Source organism: Nelumbo lutea, chromosome 7, assembly GCF_056320005.1.
Source record: "Nelumbo lutea isolate HS-2025 chromosome 7, American lotus-T2T, whole genome shotgun sequence".
Classification (NCBI taxonomy): Eukaryota; Viridiplantae; Streptophyta; class Magnoliopsida; order Proteales; family Nelumbonaceae; genus Nelumbo; species Nelumbo lutea.
In genome coordinates this window covers 35,648,207-35,665,635 of record NC_142690.1, presented here as the reverse complement: position 1 = coordinate 35,665,635, position 17,429 = coordinate 35,648,207, and the positions used below count along the sequence as shown (strand labels likewise).

The 17,429-nt window shown below is 38.3% G+C and overlaps 1 protein-coding gene across 3 annotated transcripts in view; it reads left to right on the top strand.

The window, feature by feature from the left end:
• The window catches only part of EDA7 (embryo sac development arrest 7), a 46,824-nt gene that overhangs the window by 6,498 nt on the left and 22,897 nt on the right, over positions 1-17,429 (top strand). For all 3 annotated transcript variants that reach the window (XM_088954306.1, XM_088954305.1, XM_088954304.1), the window contains 5 exons: positions 1,392-1,482; positions 15,082-15,140; positions 15,299-15,419; positions 15,782-15,850; positions 17,282-17,334. In XM_088954306.1, the coding sequence (XP_088810432.1) occupies positions 1,392-1,482; positions 15,082-15,140; positions 15,299-15,419; positions 15,782-15,850; positions 17,282-17,334 (393 nt within the window). The remainder of the gene's footprint in view (positions 1-1,391; positions 1,483-15,081; positions 15,141-15,298; positions 15,420-15,781; positions 15,851-17,281; positions 17,335-17,429) is intronic.

The following is a 17,429-nucleotide window of genomic DNA, read 5'->3' as shown; positions in this document are numbered from 1 at the left end:
TGAGTTCAAAGGCTTATCAGAAATTACCTTGCCATACAAACAATAAACATAGCTATTCTGCATGTTTATTCTTTTCACAATGATAATGGCTACTAAGTACTAACTAGGGCAAATGAGAAGCTAAAACTCAAAGCTTCACAGTGATGAAGCAAGTAAGCTTTCAGTGGTTAAAGTGAAACTCTCTCCCTGAAGCAGTACCAGTTAGGGTATGCCACCCATTAACCCATTAGCTCACTTCTGTTTGTTATTCGTACATACAGACTGGGTGATATCAAAAAGGTATTGTTTGTGTAGTGATCAGTACAATCCTCTCTAAGATGCTCTGTTACTAAATTGTGATTATTGATAAATAGTAACGAGGAAACCATAGGAGGAAGAAGAAATGTATTAGAGAATTTTTAGAGTCAAGTGAACCAGTTGACCCCTCTCTCTTGTTATATTACTGAACAATAAAATGATGATATTTCTCCCTGATATAACATCACATATTTAACAAAACGAAATTGAGATTTTCTGATTCAATATTTTTATTCCGAAAAAAATTGTTAGAATTTAGAAGTGAATGAGGTTTAAAATTCCTTATTTGACCTGATGTTTTTGTAATTTCAGCAGCTCTATTATGGTATATTTGGTAAGAAGGAAATACTGTTAGCATTATAGCTACTTGTATGTATATAACATTATAACCTCATCTTTCACTGTTCAGAATTGTATTTTTACCGTTGTAATGTTAGCAGCCATACAAAGAGTGAAAGTTGCAAATCAATTAGGTGTAGGACAGCTTGCTGATAAAAGAAAAAGGTGTAGGACAGCTTGTTATAGAAGGGGACTCCAGTCTCCAAGGTGGTGCTGGGGTGGTTGCAGAACCCTGAGGAAACTATATGGTGCTACAGAAATGAAGTAAAAAAATTTAAGTGGCTGACAAGGAATGTCTGTTAGTAATGGGCGGGGAGATCAGCAAATGCTTTGGATGTTGGCTTAGCTAAGCAAGGGGCAAATAGGGAAGCCTTATTTTTGGGCTCAGCTGTAATGCTTGTCTTCTCCTTTTAAGTTTCTTTGTAATCAGTTGAGAGAAGCTGCAGCTTGCTCCTCTCCATGGGCTGTTGTATGAGTTCTCCATTATTTTTTGAAGTAATAAAACTATCTTTGTTCATAAAAAAAATACATGAAGGCAAACACTTACTCAAGCATGCAGCTGTATGCTTTTCACCACAGCATAAGAAAAACATGTTCTCGAATGCTGATAGTTTTCTTGTTTCCTATATATTTTGATTCACACTTTGGCTCTTTAGTTAAAGATTAAGGTTAGGAATATTTATTCATGATAGTTTACTTGTTTGGATTTGAATTTGGGTCTACCTGACTTATCCATATACATATTTGTTTTATAGGATGGGAAGAGATACTGAATATGATTGTTGGTCTTGTGACCTGCTCTGTGCTGCCTCCTCGCCAGATCTTTACAGAATTAATTTGGAACAGGTTTTGTGTTTAAATCTTGTAACTACTCTTTCAATTATATATGGCCCTCTCTTTTGGGGTTTCTTGCCTCTTGTTCTGCTTTACCATCTGAATTGTATGCAGTTGGCTGCAACATTCTGTTGTCATGTGGAAACTCAGTTTTCCAAAAAGGAATCAAGTTCTCTCTGTGATTGTGCACATCTGATATTTTTGTCTTTTTTGATCAGTGAAAATTAATTTTATTAAGGCAAACTTAAAGGTTCCAAGAGGGTGGGTGTAATCCACCCCAAACAACAAGAGATCACAGAGTTTCCCAAAACAACTGCTGTCTTAAAGCCCCTTGTTTAGCTAAAGTGTGTGCCAAGCCATTTGTTGTTCTTCTCACCCATTTAAAAGAAACATATAACTCCCTTATTAAGTTTACAATCTCCCTAAATTTGTATCGGAAAACCCAAGGGATTTGGGTACTGCTTCTTGTCCAAGAAATAACCACCTAAGAGTCCCCTTCCACTTCTAGATTGTGGAAACCAAACTGTTTAACAAATTTTAACCCCTGCCTACGCTGCCTAGTTCTGCTGTCAGTGCATCACCATTCTCCAAGGGTCCTGAATACAAAGCTACCACTCTTCCTTCTTGATCTCTAAACGCACCCCCTACCCTTGCCAGCCTCATATTACTTATAAAAGAAGCAATCCTATGGTGAGCGACGGCGGTGGTGAGTGACAACGGTGAACAGTGACTTTTGAGCTGAGATTGAGATCAGGAGATTCTGATCAGAAACTTGGTTTTTGATAGCTGCGGTGGTTCTAATTAGAATTCGGCCTGCCCTTGAATCTTGTTAGGCTGATAACAGCCAAGAAGGAAGAAAGAAAGAGAGAGAGAGAAAGGAGAAGAAGAGAAGAGAAGAAGGGGAGAGAAAGGTCTGGTTTGAATGAGAGAAAAAATATCTTCTCCCATTCGGCCAGATTTGTTTTATATTATTAGTACTGTGGAAAAGGCACATGTTCCCCTACTTAAGTGAGGGACACTAGTTCTAACATAATCTTACACATCAGCAACCTAAACATAAGCAGAAAGACATAAATACCCCTACACACTCGACACTAACACTCCCCCTCAAGCTGGTGAGTATATATCATATAATCACAGCTTGTTACATATGTAGTCCACTCTTCCCCGACTCAACCCTTTAGTAAATAAGTCTGCCCACTGGTTCCCTGTGTTAACATATGCAGTATCCAGCACTCCACTCAGCACCTTCTCTCTCACAAAGTGACAGTCAATCTCTATGTGTTTGGTTCTCTCATGAAACACTGGATTAGAAGAAATATGGACTGCAGCCTAATTGTCACAGTAGAGCTTCATTAGAGTGTCAACAGTGTATCCCATTCCCTGTAGAAGGTTCCTTAGCCACACTAATTCACAAGTAGTATGTGTCATAGCTTTATATTCTGCCTCTGCACTGGTTCTTGCCACAACTGTCTGCTTCTTACTTTTCCATGTCACCAAATTACTCCCAAGAAAAGTGCAATAGCCTGTGGTAGATCACCAATCAGCATTAGTATGTCCTTCTATTTCAAGTTTTCCACCACTTGTGTACATCAAACCACGACCAGGAGCCCCTTTTAAATACTTCACTATCCTTAGAACTACATCAATGTGGAACCAGAGGTTTCTGCATGAATTGACTTACCACACTAACCGCAAATAAAATGTTTGGCTGAGTAATGGTTAGATAGTTCAGTTTACCTACAAGCTGCAGGTATCTGCCAGGGTCTTCAAACACTTCACTCATTTCTTTCATTAAATAGAGCCACGTTATCCTTGAATAACCATCAACAAGAATGACAAAATATTTATATCCATTGTATGACATTACTATATAAGGACCCCAAACATCTGAATGAACTAAAGAAAAAGACTCGACATACGGGTATCAACCCTAGGACTAAAGGGAACACAATAATGTTTCCCCAACTTTTACGACTTACAATCCAAAACAGAAAGATGACTCAACGAAGGAACTAAAGACTTCAAAACTTTTAGCGAAGGATGACCAAATCAGCAGTGCCACTGGAGAGGAGAGAGAGATGACTGGAGAGCTGTTGATGTATTTCCACCACCGTCAAGATAATACAATCCACCAGCTTCATGCCCTCCACCAATCTTCATCCCCGTCTTGAGATCCTGAAAAACACACGAAGAAGGGTAAAAAGTAATAGAGCAATTGAGTGACTTGGTCAACTTACTAACAAGCACAAGGTTAAACGGAAATTTAGGGACATACAAAACTGAGGATAAAGGTAACGGGGTCATGTTAACATTGCCAACACCACAAATGGAGGATGTGGAGCCATTAGCAAGGGGTAATAGATTGTGATGTTGAGCAATGAGAGAGGGAAGAAAACACACCTGAGTTCCAGTCATGTGATTGGAGGCTCTAGAGTTAATAATCCAGGGATTGGGTGTAGATGCCAAACAAGCCATACCTGAGTGTGTGAGAGTAGCCGTGTTCTGTTGTGATGTGGACTAGACAAACCTCTCATACTCATCACGGGGGACACTCATCATCTTCTTCTCGGGAACATCTGTGGATGTAGGAAGTATCTGATCAGTTGAACGGCTCTCCTGTCTGAAGCTACTGTCACTAGTCATGGCATGATTGGCCCAAGTTGAGGGTGGACCATGCAAGTCATAGTAGTAATTAATGGTATGTCCATCCATACCACAATGTGTACACCTCCTCGGACCCGAACTACGTCCTCCGCCACGGTCTCCCCCTGAATCTCGTCCTCCAGTACGGCCACCACTACGGTTATATGTAGGTCTACCACCACCACTTCGGCCATATACCGGTCCACTGCTACCACTACGGCTAGACTGAGCTCCCCGGGCTCCACCTCTAACACCACGGCCCCTCGACACTGCAAAGGCTGATCTATCAGAAACACTAGAGTTCTTGGTAGATCCAATGGAAATCCTCCTAAGTCGAGCAAACACCTCTTCTAAGGAAGGGAGAGCTGACCCTCCTAGTATCTGAGCCCGCACTAGTTCATACTTAGATTTCAGCCCCACCAAAAATCGAGTCACATCAAGCTGTTCTCTCTGCTGTTGCTTAATTTTGACATCAGAAGTGAGGGGGTGATAAACATTCAACTCATTACGAATGTTTCTCATACTAACATAGTACTCCTCAAGACTCTGATTACCCTGTTGCATATTGAAGTATTCCTGATACAGCTGATATACTCTGGTTGTATTGTCTTGACCCGAATACAACTTCTTAGCATGGTCCCACGCTTCTTTGGCAGTATCAAGAAACATGAAATTTACACTAATCTTGGGTTCCATACTGTTCCATAACCATGTGATAATCTGTGCATCTTCTTGTTCCCAGTCATCATACTCATGAGAATTAGTGGAGGGTTTTTCTTTTCTTATGTGTTTCACCTTCTTCTTTGCCTTAAGAAAAACTTCTACAAATTTAGCCCAAGGTACATAATTTTCTCCATTCAGTTTAATGGAGGTCATTTGAACATTCAGGTAGTCAGTAGGGACTATTACATTAGTCTTGCTATCACTGCTGTCTCCCATTGCTGAATTCGGCACAATGGTTTCAACATTTATTGTTGCTTAAAATTGCAATCTCTACACCACAAACCCTACCTCACAACTACCTGAAAACTCACCACACAGTTTGAGGACCACTCCCCCTTCGAATCACATTGAAAACAGCATAAACCCTAGCACACTACAATCTGAAATCTCACCATACAACCTGAAACAGACTTATCATTTGGTTCACAACAAGAAATTGCATAGAAATCTCTTACCTAATCACCCAAAAATTAGACCACACAAGACACCCACTGCAACGCACAAATCAACTCTCTTCTCTTCATCGATTAGGGGAGGGCTTCTTAGAAACCATGGCAACCAACCACGAACAGCACAACTGGAGGCATAGAAACCTCCTAGGGAAGAGGGCGACCACTCCTTTTCATCCCTTTCCCTTATCTGCAACAGATGGTGAAGAAATCAAGAGAAAACCCTAGATTGGGTGCACAGAGAACAGAATTCTGGGCAGACCCGATTTGCTCAGTTTGGCTTTGATACCATATTAGAATTCGGCCTGCCCTTGAATCCTGTTAGGCTGATAATAGTCAAGAAGGAAGAAAGAAAGAGAGAGAGAGAGAAAGAAGAAGAGAAGAGAAGAAGGGGAGAGAGAGGTCTGGTTCGAATGAGAGAAAAAATCTCTTCTCCCATTCGGCCAGATTTGTTTTATATTACTAATACTGTGGAAAAGACACATGTGCCCCTACTTAAGTGAGGGACACTAGTTCTAACATAATCTTACACATCAGCAACCTAAACATAAGCAGAAAGATATAAATACCCCTACACACTAGACACTAACAGTTCTAGATCCAATGTCAAGCTTGATGAAGGTTGTGTCACTCAAGGAAGTAGGCAAGGTGGGAGAAAGGTTGGAATTTCTAAAGAGGTGCTTAGTAGGTAGGTTTGTTCACTCAGACCCTTATATAAGAGAGGTGGAGGATTGAGTGTTTGCTGAGTGGGGAAACCTGAGTTTCTCCTGTGTTCGAAGGGAAAGGATTGGGAACGTTTCTTTTCCTCTTCAATTTTAGGTGGAGAGAAGACATGGAAGAGGCAATAGCAAGGGAAAGGATTGGGAGAAGAAGGAACCCAGAAGTTTTCTTCAGTAGATGGTCATCCTATCTAGGAAAAGATATAGAGAAATTGAGATTCGTATGGATCGATATCTATTGGATTCTGTTACATGTGTGGAGTATAGAGGCTTTCAAAGCTATTGGAAATACTGTGGGAAGGTTTAGGAGATTTAATTTGAGGAATAGAAGATGGGAGAACTTATATTTTGCAAGTTTTCTAGTTGAGACCAAGGAATGTAAAATCGGTACCATCTTTTCTAGATCTATTTTACTTGGATGAGGTTTTCAAACTTAGGATCGTAGTTGCTGGTGAAGACCCCCTTTTCGAGTGAGAGACGAGAAGGCGGCAAGAGAGGCAGGCACTCAAGGTGGGCATTTTGAAATCTCCTTCTACTGGTCGACCGGCTATGGGAGAGTTTTAAGTTTGAGGCTTGCTAAAGTTGAAAGGTTAGGGGCTTGTGATATAAAGGTTAGAGTTGCAAAAGTGTGATTCAGAGGGTGGCTATTTTGATGCCTTCTATTTCTCTGAATTTAATTTGGGGGTAAATTCTGAAAGTAAACTTTCAAAGGAGTTGGGGACTGTTTTTTGCTTGACCAAGGGTATGATCAAGTCCTAGTGCTGAATCCTGAGGATGGTGAAAGAAAAACAGTGAAGGATCTGCAGGCTGTTTTTGGCTTTGAGTCCTATCCTGGATGAGAGGGGGTTAGAGGTTGAAGGAGAAACTAAAGAAAGAAGCCGAATTATTGGGAGATCAAAAGTTTATAACAGGAGAAGAACTTACAGAACAAAGTCTATGATAGAGACTGTAACTGAAAGGACTCAATATTGGTGCTCTTTCTTCAGATGAGGAAGGAAGCCCAAGTGAGGAGGATGAGGAAGAAGTTCATATGGATGAAATTCATCAGATTGACAAAGACGATGATGTAACTAAGATTGTATAAACGACCGTGGAGGTAAATAAAACTCTAGGTTTGGGAAGTGAGTCATTTACTAGGAGAATGTTCAAAGAACTGGAAGAACACTATGTGTTGCCTGTTAGGGAGAGTGATGGAGGTCCTCAAGTGCAGGTTCCACTAGTCAATGAAAGCCACAATAACTTAGCTGCAACTAGTTTGGTAGAGGATATTGGTGAAAAGACTGAAGCTTTGGTTGATGCCCAGCTTTTTGCAAAAAAAAAAAAAAAATACACAATGATGGAGTTGGAAAGGATTAATGAGAATCCCTCTTACTCGTTGGAATTCCGGAAAAATGTTCTAGAAAGTAGAAGATTTAAGAAACAGAGAAAACAGCGAGTTGTTCTGGTTTCAAAGGTTTTTTCTAGACTAAAATGGAGCCTTTTTGGGATTAAACCAAGCAAGAAGATTGTGAAGACCAAGAAAATTTCCAGTAGTTTTAGTGGTCAGTGATTCAGAGGTTGCAGTGCTTGAGGCTGTTTTTGGTGATGGCCTTTCAAGGGGTCTGTTGCTTTCTCATGGGTTTGAAGTCTTATGATCATGCTACTTTTGAGTTTGATTTTGTTTTTGAGCCGCTTGTTCTTTGGTTTCTGCTTTGGTTTGTCTTTAGTGGTTTCATTTTGGGTTTTTGGTTTGGTGTTTTATTAAGTACTGGCTGTCTTGATTTATTGTGATGAGTTGTGGAGGTTGTTTGTCTTCTTCTCTTTCGAGATCTAGGGTCTCTCCTCTCTTGTACTCTCTTTTTTTTTTTTAATAAATTTTATTTTTATTACCAAAAAATAAGATTCCCAATACAGTATATACTTCCTTGCATACCAGTTGAAAAGATTATTTATTAGCTGTCAAGATCTGCTGATCACTGAAGCCATCATAGCGACATCTTCTGACTCAACAGAAAAGGATCTTTTTTCTTGGATGGTTGAACTGTTTCTTTTGATCAATAACAGAATAACTTTCATTAAAAAATAAGAAGAGGTACAACAAGATGGGGGCAGATAAACTCTCTTAACTTCCCACCAAATGGAAAACAAAACAAATTACACACAGGCCTGAAACAAAGCATCCCTATTTATCCATACAGTTGATACCAAATGATGTAGGACTGGTCATTCTGTTATTATATGATGTAGGAATGGAACGACCCAATTGTGAGTCTAAGAAGTAACTAATTAGCTAGAACCATTGCAGCCAGGGTTACTAGAGCTTCGTCTTGGAAGACTATTCATGCCATCCTTCATTCTTACCGTTTGTCAGGTATAACCCTTGCTTTGGTAATTTTGTTAAATTCTGGGAGCACTTATGGTTCGGTAATGCAACTCTCAGAGCAATTTCCCTCAATTTATGCAATTTCTAACCAGAAGGATGAACCTATTGCCTCATTTATAAACCATTCGAACTCCTCTGGATTTGTTTGGACTTGGGTCTTAGGAGGGGTCTTAGAGACTATGAGGCGAACAATGCTATTATCTTGATCCAAAAGCTTGAGAGAGTGTATTTGGACCCTCCAAGAAGGGATTGCTGAATCTGGACTCTTTCCCCATCAAGTACTTTTGCCTATGCTTCTTTCTTTCTATCCTAACCCAGAATAATGACAACTGGGGCCAACTTTTCCCAGTTAATGAGGTTTGGAGTAAGCCTATTCCGCCTAGGATTGGTGGCTTTTGTTGGGAAGTGATTCTTGGTAGGTAGGGGTGGCCACGAGCTGAGCTCTTCACGAGCTCGAGCCCAATTTACAGGATCATTTATTAATCGAGTTGAGCTTGAGCCTAATAAAGTTTGGCTCGTGAGGCTCGCGAGCCGGCTTGAATACATACATACATACATACGTACATGCATTATTATTATTGTAATAATAATAATAATATTATTATTATTATATATATAATATGTTTTTTTATATATAATAATAACTAATTATTATAATTCTTAAATTTTTAAATATCAAATAAAAAATATTTTATATATATTTATTTTTATAAAACATTTTTCTCAAGTCGAGCTTGATCCGAGCTGAGCTCGAGCTTACGAGCTTTTGACTTGTGTTGAGCTCGAGCTCAAGGTTCTAGCTTGAACCGAGCTCGAGCTCGAGTCTTGTATTACAGTCTTGTATTACCTTGGCGAGCCAAGCTCAAATAGCTAGCTATTCGGTTCGGCTTGGCTAGAATCCATCCCTATTGGTAGGGTCAATACTTGTGACTTGTTCCGTAGGAAAAGACCTATCTTTTGTTTATATCTTCATTGGTTCTTCTTTGCAAGGCTAATGGTGAGTCTTCCCATCACTTATTAATATCTTGTCCTTTTTTTTTCCAATTTGGGATTGGTTTCTTTCCTTATTTGGGTGCAGGTGGAATCCCTTGTCAAATGTACAATGCCTATTCTACCCCACCTTTGTTAGCTGGAAGAAAAGAAGAGGCAACATTTTGTGGAGATGAACAAGAGCTGCTATCTGCTCGACAGTTTGGGAAGAAAGAAATCAAAGATTATTTGCAGAAAAGGAAAGAAATAGGGGAGCCCTCATTGAAGCAATGACAACTAGGGTGATCAATTGAGCGAAGACACTGAAATTATTTGAAGGAGTTTCTGTTGCTGATCTGATGAGGAAGTTGGGGGAAGTGGCTGACTCAGCTCCATTGGAAACTGTAATTAAACCATCCTGGACCCCTCACCCAATGGATTTTATCAAATTGAATTTTGATGGTAGTAGTGAGGGTAATCCTGGACCTTCAGGCATAGCTTTCAGAGATGAGGAAGACACTATTAGGGCTATATTTTCTGGCCCTATTGGTGTAGGTGACTCATTGAGAGCTAAAATCCTTGCTGTGATAGAAGGAATTCAGAAAGCCAAGGAGTTAAATGTTTCCAAACTGATAATTGAAGGGGACGCAAAGCTCGTTATTGGATGGCTCCAAAAGGAGGAGATGGACTGGTGGGAGTATACAAATGGAAAAAAGGAAGTTCAGAGATATGGCTCAAGGAATAGAAAGTCAGTTTAACTGGATTAAGAGAGATGCTAATAGCTTGGTTGATGCTTTGGCTAGGCAAGGGGTGGGAAGAAATGATTTGTTCTGGGCTATGCTGTAATGTTTTCATTTTTGGGGGGTGGGAGCTACTGGAGTTTCTCTCTCCCCTCTCCTCGTATTTGCTTATTTTTTAATGAAATCCATTCAGTTATTGATAAAATAAATAGCTAGAACCAATGCAACATGTACACACACATGGGAACCAGAACCTGATGTGTATCCAGGAGTCTAATTCAGCAAGATGAAGAAATAAGGACTCATAGATACACCTGTAGAAAAAATAGTCCATATTTTGTTGAGTTTTAACATTATGAACATATAGAATAAGGTTTTAAAGATTGTCTTTGTTACTATGACATTTTATGGGAAAAATGACATTCATTGTGTGCATTAGCCGTTCACTTATCTTGAGTGCAGAAGCTGACTTGTATTGAGTCACATAGAAGTTTCCTTTAAAAATGCATTGAGTGCAGAATCTGACTTGTATCTGACATGGATACTCCATACATTTAGGAAGGCAAGCAACACTGGCTAGAGAAGGGCTTGGGTATGATTTTCAGACTAAGGCAGAGATTGGCTAGATTAGGAAGGGGTTTGGGGCTTAACTGCAACAATTGAAAATTTGTCACAGAACTATGAAAAATTCCAAATAAGGGAATTCGTTTTCTAGATAAGTATAAGCATTGACTAATTTTGATGTGGTTTGACCTTGGAGCACATCTTGCACAACATTACAAAAATTCTGGAGCTTTGAGATGAAACTCAGTACAAATTGAACAAAGCTTGGAACAGCATGATGAAAACTGCTTGATAAGAAAACTTTAGGTTTTGACATAAAATTGAAAAAAAAACTTGGACCAGTTATTTTTTTTTTGGGATAAGTAAGTTGAATTTTATTAGGAGAAATCAAAATATACAGCATTACAATCATCCCAAGGAGAGGTGTGAGGTACATCACTCCATTAACCCCTTGCTTGGCTGATGCATCAGTCATTTGCTGATCTTCTCACCCATTGATTTTTTTTTTAATTAATAACATGTAAATTTCATTAATAAGAGAGAAGGGTACAAACTACAAAGGGGAGAGGTAAGCACTCTTAACTCTCCCGCCAAAAACAGAAAACAAACCAGAAAAGATATTACAATTGAGCCCAAAAGAAAGAACTCTACTCACCCCTTGTTTAGCTAACCTATCAGCAAAAGAGTTGGCACTTCTTTTGACCCAAATTACTTTTAGTTTGATGTCCTGTGGAAGCGATACTCCAATCTTGTCTTCCTTCATCCAACCCTCCACCAGTTTGGAATCTCTTTCTATAATAAATTTGCTAATGTTTAGCTCCTCTTTGTACATCTTCCAAAGCTGCCAGAATCTCAGCCCTAAGGGAGTCACCTACTCCAATTGGTCTTGAGAAGAGAGCAATTATTTTCCCTTCCTCATTCCTTAGCACACCCCCAATGCCCGAGGGGCTTGGATTTCCAGCACTGTTTCCATCAAAATTCAACTTGATGCCATTTTAACCAAGTCTGAAGTGGCAACTTTTTTCCAACTTAACAATTCATCCATTGAAAATCTTTAAAAAGTTCTAGAGACTTCAGCCAATGCACCACTTTGGTAGAGATCATCTCCAGAATAACTTATTTTCTCTGTCCCCCTGTCTGTAAAGATTCTTGAATTCCTTGAAAGCTGAGGGATTCTCTACCATATGCACTAGTTCATATTCAGTCCATAGGTTAATGAACCTTGCACGATACTCTTGAATTTTCCTCTCTCCTTGATGATAAGAAAATATACCAACTTCTATTTGATATAGTCTCGGAATATTAGATTGCTGATATTCCTTCTCGAAATACAGAATCTCATAAGCAGTCCTATACCCATGCATGATGCATGGGAATAGCATTTAACTAGTGCACGTGATAGAGAATTTTTGCATTATCAAATTTCCACTGTTGTAGGGCCTTGGCATTTGAATCTTTAAGCTTAGTAGTTGAGCAATCCAAATAGCCCCAAATTTCCACAAGGTATAATTGGATCCATTGAAGTTGATGAGAAGAGTATCAGCCCTTTCCAGAGCCATTGGAACAGAGAGCCAAGCAACATACAACAGAAAACAGCAGCAAAAATAATTCCAATAAGGTGGTTATCAGTCCACCCAAAGCAACCAAACAACATTCCAAGGGAACTTTTAACAAAAACCTTGTAAACGGGGATAATACCTCCTTGAAAGGGATTATAAAAGGAAGAAATAGAGATGCCAAACTTTGTCCAAAAGTCTGATCAGAACACCCTATAGTAAGGTAATAAAAACACCTTCATTCATCAGAACAAAAAGGTAATAAAAACACCAAGACTTTGTTCACTTGTCCAGAAAAGGAAACTGCAGCAGTATGCTGACCCAAAAGAGAGGGACCAAAACCTTCTCAAAACTGATCCAATCCAAACCAGCCAAATAGGATCAATAGAACTTCTCTGGGCGTTCTCAGATCTAGGGTTTTGTAGAGATCTGATGTTTCTCAAAAGAGATCCAAAGAGAATACCATTTAAGTATGCATAAATCCTAGAGAAAGGATTGATTTTGGCTGATCGAAACAGCCCAAGATGGAAATATCATGCATACTTAAAAAGGACTCACTACTACTGTAAGTCAACCTCTTAATAGCAGATGAATAGAAGGTAGAAACCACAAGCAGATCAGATTTTGACTTGCTCTGATACCATGTCAGAGTAGGTTTGAATAGAAGAGGAGAAGAGAGAAAGAAGGCTATATGGGTGTGTTGAAAGTGACCGTCCACATCCAGAAAAGAATATTTGTATTAAAAGATAAATGGACCATTCTGTCCTCAAGATACAAATAATGTACATTTTAGTATACAAGTAAAAAGATCTAGTGTACAAGGACTATAATACAATTATGCTCCCAAGATACAAAAGGAAGAAAAGACAAAATTAACCCTTTTGTCTTTACACTATTAGACACTTCACCTCAATTTCTCCAAATATAATCAAAGGAGAGATGTAAAAAGATGTTCAAAGTTCTAACCTAGTGTATCACTCTAGTCATAGCACACTCTTTTACTGCTTCTTCACTTCTTTCTTTCTCAAGAAAAACTCTAGCATTCCTCTCTTCCTAGATGGTCCAGACAACTGCTGCCCTTGTTCACAAGGCCCTTCCCCTTTTCTTTGGCCAAGGAAAGGTAGAATAATCAAACAAGCTCTTCACCTCCAACATCAAGTTCCACTGGTGCCCAGACAAAGAAAAGAACCAATCCCAAATTCCTGCAACAAATGGACAGGAGATTAGCAGTTTCTGAACATTAGGGATATTGCATAAACTTTTCTAATGAATGACTTGTAGACATTGATGTCTGTTTGCAAAAATAGTGAGAAAATAGGGAGAGAAAACTAGGAATCACTCAACAAGGATCTAGAACCAATAACTGAGGTTTGGGCACCTCCATGTGCTGGATGGAAGAAATTAAATTTTGATGGCAGCTGCATGGGAAATCCTGGACCTTCGGGTATTGGTGGGGTCATCAGGGAGGAAAATGGAAATATTGTAGCTATGTTTTCAGGACCTATTCAGCATGGAGATGTGGTGAGATCAGAACTGTTGGCAGCTGTGCATGGATATTATTGAAGGTGATTCCAAAATTGTTGTGGACTGGCTGAAAAAGGGGGAAGGAGTAATATGGCAGTTAAAGAATGAATTAAGACATTTCAAACATGTTTCTAAGGATATGATAATCCAGGTAAAGTGGATTAGAAGATCTGCAAACAGTGGCAGATGGGTTAGCTAAACGTGGAATTCAGAGACAGTCCATGTTTTGGGCTGTTTTGTAAATATTGAAAGTGGTTTTGGACCTGATCTTTGCCCACAACTCCTTATTGTACTCCTTTTATAATTAATAATAAATTTTTCTTGTGTTGCTGATAAAAAAAGGATCTAGAACCATTGCAGGGTTTATAGGAATCACTTACCATAAGCATAATTTGTAGAAAAATCACTCAAACTTCATTATAATGTTATTTTAAAGACTTACATTTATTTATTTGTTTTTATGGGTGGCCAATCCTACTAGGACTAGGAAAAACCAGAAATTACAATATGGCTACTATCATAAGAAAATAATTTCTAAACTACTTAACTAATTACTATGAAATTTTAGACACATATAATCTCTGACTCTAAAAAATCAAACTATTAAGTCAGACCCCACATACGTGCAAAATGATCTAAATACCCCTACTATTCTAAAAACACAAAAATACACAAGTTCCAAAAAATTCAATACATGATAAATTGACTCTTTCCCTTTTTACTAAGACCTCATCCGCCAGTGTTGATTTCAATGCTTTTCCTAGACCTGCCTCACTAGAGAAACTGGATTTCTGTCTCTGTTCTCCAACCCTGTAAATGTGGAAGAATCAGGCTCTTCACTAACATGGTTATATAGACCCAGTGATCTTGCCACCTAAACCTTAACTTCCAGTATCTAATTGACACACCCACTTTTTTGCAACAGGCCTTGAAACTTGGTCTTCTAAACCCAGCACAACCATCTCCCTGGAAAGAGGCCCATCCACCAATGAACTAGTCCTATGCCTTACCTGGGATTAAGAATAGAGAACCCAGGATCACAACAAAATTTGAATTTGAATTTAAGTTTGACCTTGAGGCAGTACTCCCTTGGTCCCATATGCCCTGGATTCTTATGAATTTTGATCTTGGGGAAGGGCCTGGATGTGCGATGGCTAAACCAGACAACCAACTCCCTTATCTCAATATGTTAGATCACCTTCATATATTTTTGTTTTGATATGCCTAGATGTGTTTTGGCATGGTTGTGGCATAAATTGATATTTGTTCTAGATGTAAAATAGTAGCTCATTGCATTGCATTTGTTTTGTCTGTTGTATCTATAGCTGCAAATACTGATATTGTCTCTTTAATTTACAGGGTCGTTTTCTCTCATCACTCAACACTCAATCCCCAGCAATAAATGTAGTCTCTCGAAGGTTATTGAAGAATGATAGAATAGTGGTCCAGAAGTTGTTTATTAGAATGATGAATGTTTATAGCTGATACAGATCTCTCCCTCTCTCTTTCCTTAATTTTTGTTTCTCCAATTCTTTCATTTCACATTTTCCCTTTGACTTTCATTTTTCCGATCCAGTAAACTTCATGGGCTAGTTGCTTGTGGTGGTGAAGATGGTGCCGTGGAATGTTTTGACATGAGAACAAAAACTTCAGTTGGCAGGATTAATGCTGTTTCTCCAAGTGGTGATACCAATCAGGTAGTGTTTCTATGTCTTTGTGAACTTTTGAAAATGATTGTTAGGTCTAAAGGCCCTGAAAATTATCTCTGCGAATTAGTTTGGCATTTATGAAGTGTGCAAAATAGTATTTATTTGGATGTGGTATCCTCAATGAGTATCTGAATGCTAAGTCTCATGGACAGGCTGTCCAAATCCCTTGTTATCCTGCTAGGCAAACAAGACATGCAGAATTTGCTAACAACACTTATCATCAAATGGACAGCAGATCTCTGCAGCCAAACATTTTTTTAATGAGCTATCATAACTTTGGTCATGTAGAAAATTGTTAATTTGCTTCTTTGATCCTAGATGGACCCCTATTTGCATTGCTTGATTTGCAGGAAGTTTCTACATTAGAGTTTGATGGAGATGGGGGTTTCCTCATGGCTGTTGGAAGTAGTGCTGGAAAGGTACAATTTCATCACTTTGGTAATAAAATGTCTTTATCTGATTTTGATCTTATCTTACCTTAATGTTATGCTTCATACCTTATTAATTATCTTTAATGGTATATTTTTTTCTCTTATCAACATCTCCATGAAGAAATAGGGGTTGGTGAATCATGACAGATCATCATATTGATGTAAATAATTTATCTGAATATATCATTTGTTAATTATCGTGAATGGCCATTTTATTAATGATATAAATTCCAGAAGCTTTATGGTGCTGGTTCTTGATGTTAAGTTAATGGTCTTATTTATTTATTTATTACAACTCAACCTGAATCTGTTACACTTGTAATTTTATTTTTTTATGCAATATGTATGTCATATGTATTGATTTATGTATATACAAGGTCACGTGAGATGTGCAATTATAAAAAAAAAGGATGCGTGGATGTGAGGAGAGAGAATAATGATGAAGGGTCTTTTATTTTAAAAAATTATTTTAAAATGTTGCCCATGTATCATTTGCATATATACTATGTGTACATGCATGGGTATGATAGTGTGTCTTCATCCATGTGTTTGTAAATTTGGTAGGTAAGGTTCTAACTGAACCCTACCTGACCAATCAGATCTCATGACTGGGTTTGGGTTAGGGTTGAGAACCTTGGGTTGAAGACTATGATGGGTTAGGATTGAGGTTTTAACTCATTGGGTTGGATTAAAACCTCAAGTTATTCTTTGTTTTTATTTTTTTATTTTTTCTTTTTGATTGGCCCCCCAAATTATTCTTCTCCACTTTCCTGTTTTCTGTAGTTCTTTTCATTTTATGCTTGTGGTTGTTATTGGAATTCACATCATTTAGTTCCCTTTTCAACCTTGTTCTTTATTCATTTGAGAAACTTTTTTTTTTTTGTTTTCATGATTTTGAAACTGACCTTTTTCTCATCATTCTATTAGAGTGAGGTGTTATTTTAGATGGTTGTGTCAACTTGTTGACATTGTAAAAGAATGTCATTATAGAACTTAGTGTTGAATTTCTCTTTTATGTTTTATTCCTATTAGTTATTCAAAACTTACTAATAAGAATAATCTTGGACCAAACTACAAACTTTTTGAGGCTATCAGCACATCACATGTTTGAGCACAAGGATAACTACAAAGGGCCATTATCCTTTGTTGGTCTACTGTCAGTTGTCTTGGGAGTTGTGGATTTGATATGCACCTAAACTTTGTTTCTTACACTTTAGCATGAGATTTTACCATTCCATCAAGAAATGACCCCTATAGCATAAGGACAACCACTCTCTAATATAACTTTGTTGCTTGTATTCTTGTGGTTTGATTTGTATTCCTAAAAGCTTAGAAAATTGTTTTCTTTTTTGTTTCAAGCTTCATATTCATCATTCATCCCTTCTGACCTTAGATCTATTTGTGCCTTTGAAATTACAGGTATTTATCTATGACTTGCGCTCTTCCTGTCCTGTTCGGGTGAAGGATCACATGTAAGTGTCTCATTGGAATTGGTCAATGCTTTTAAAACAATGAGATGTACTTTTTTCAGTTCTGACTTTCTTCTATGTTTGATATGATTATTTTT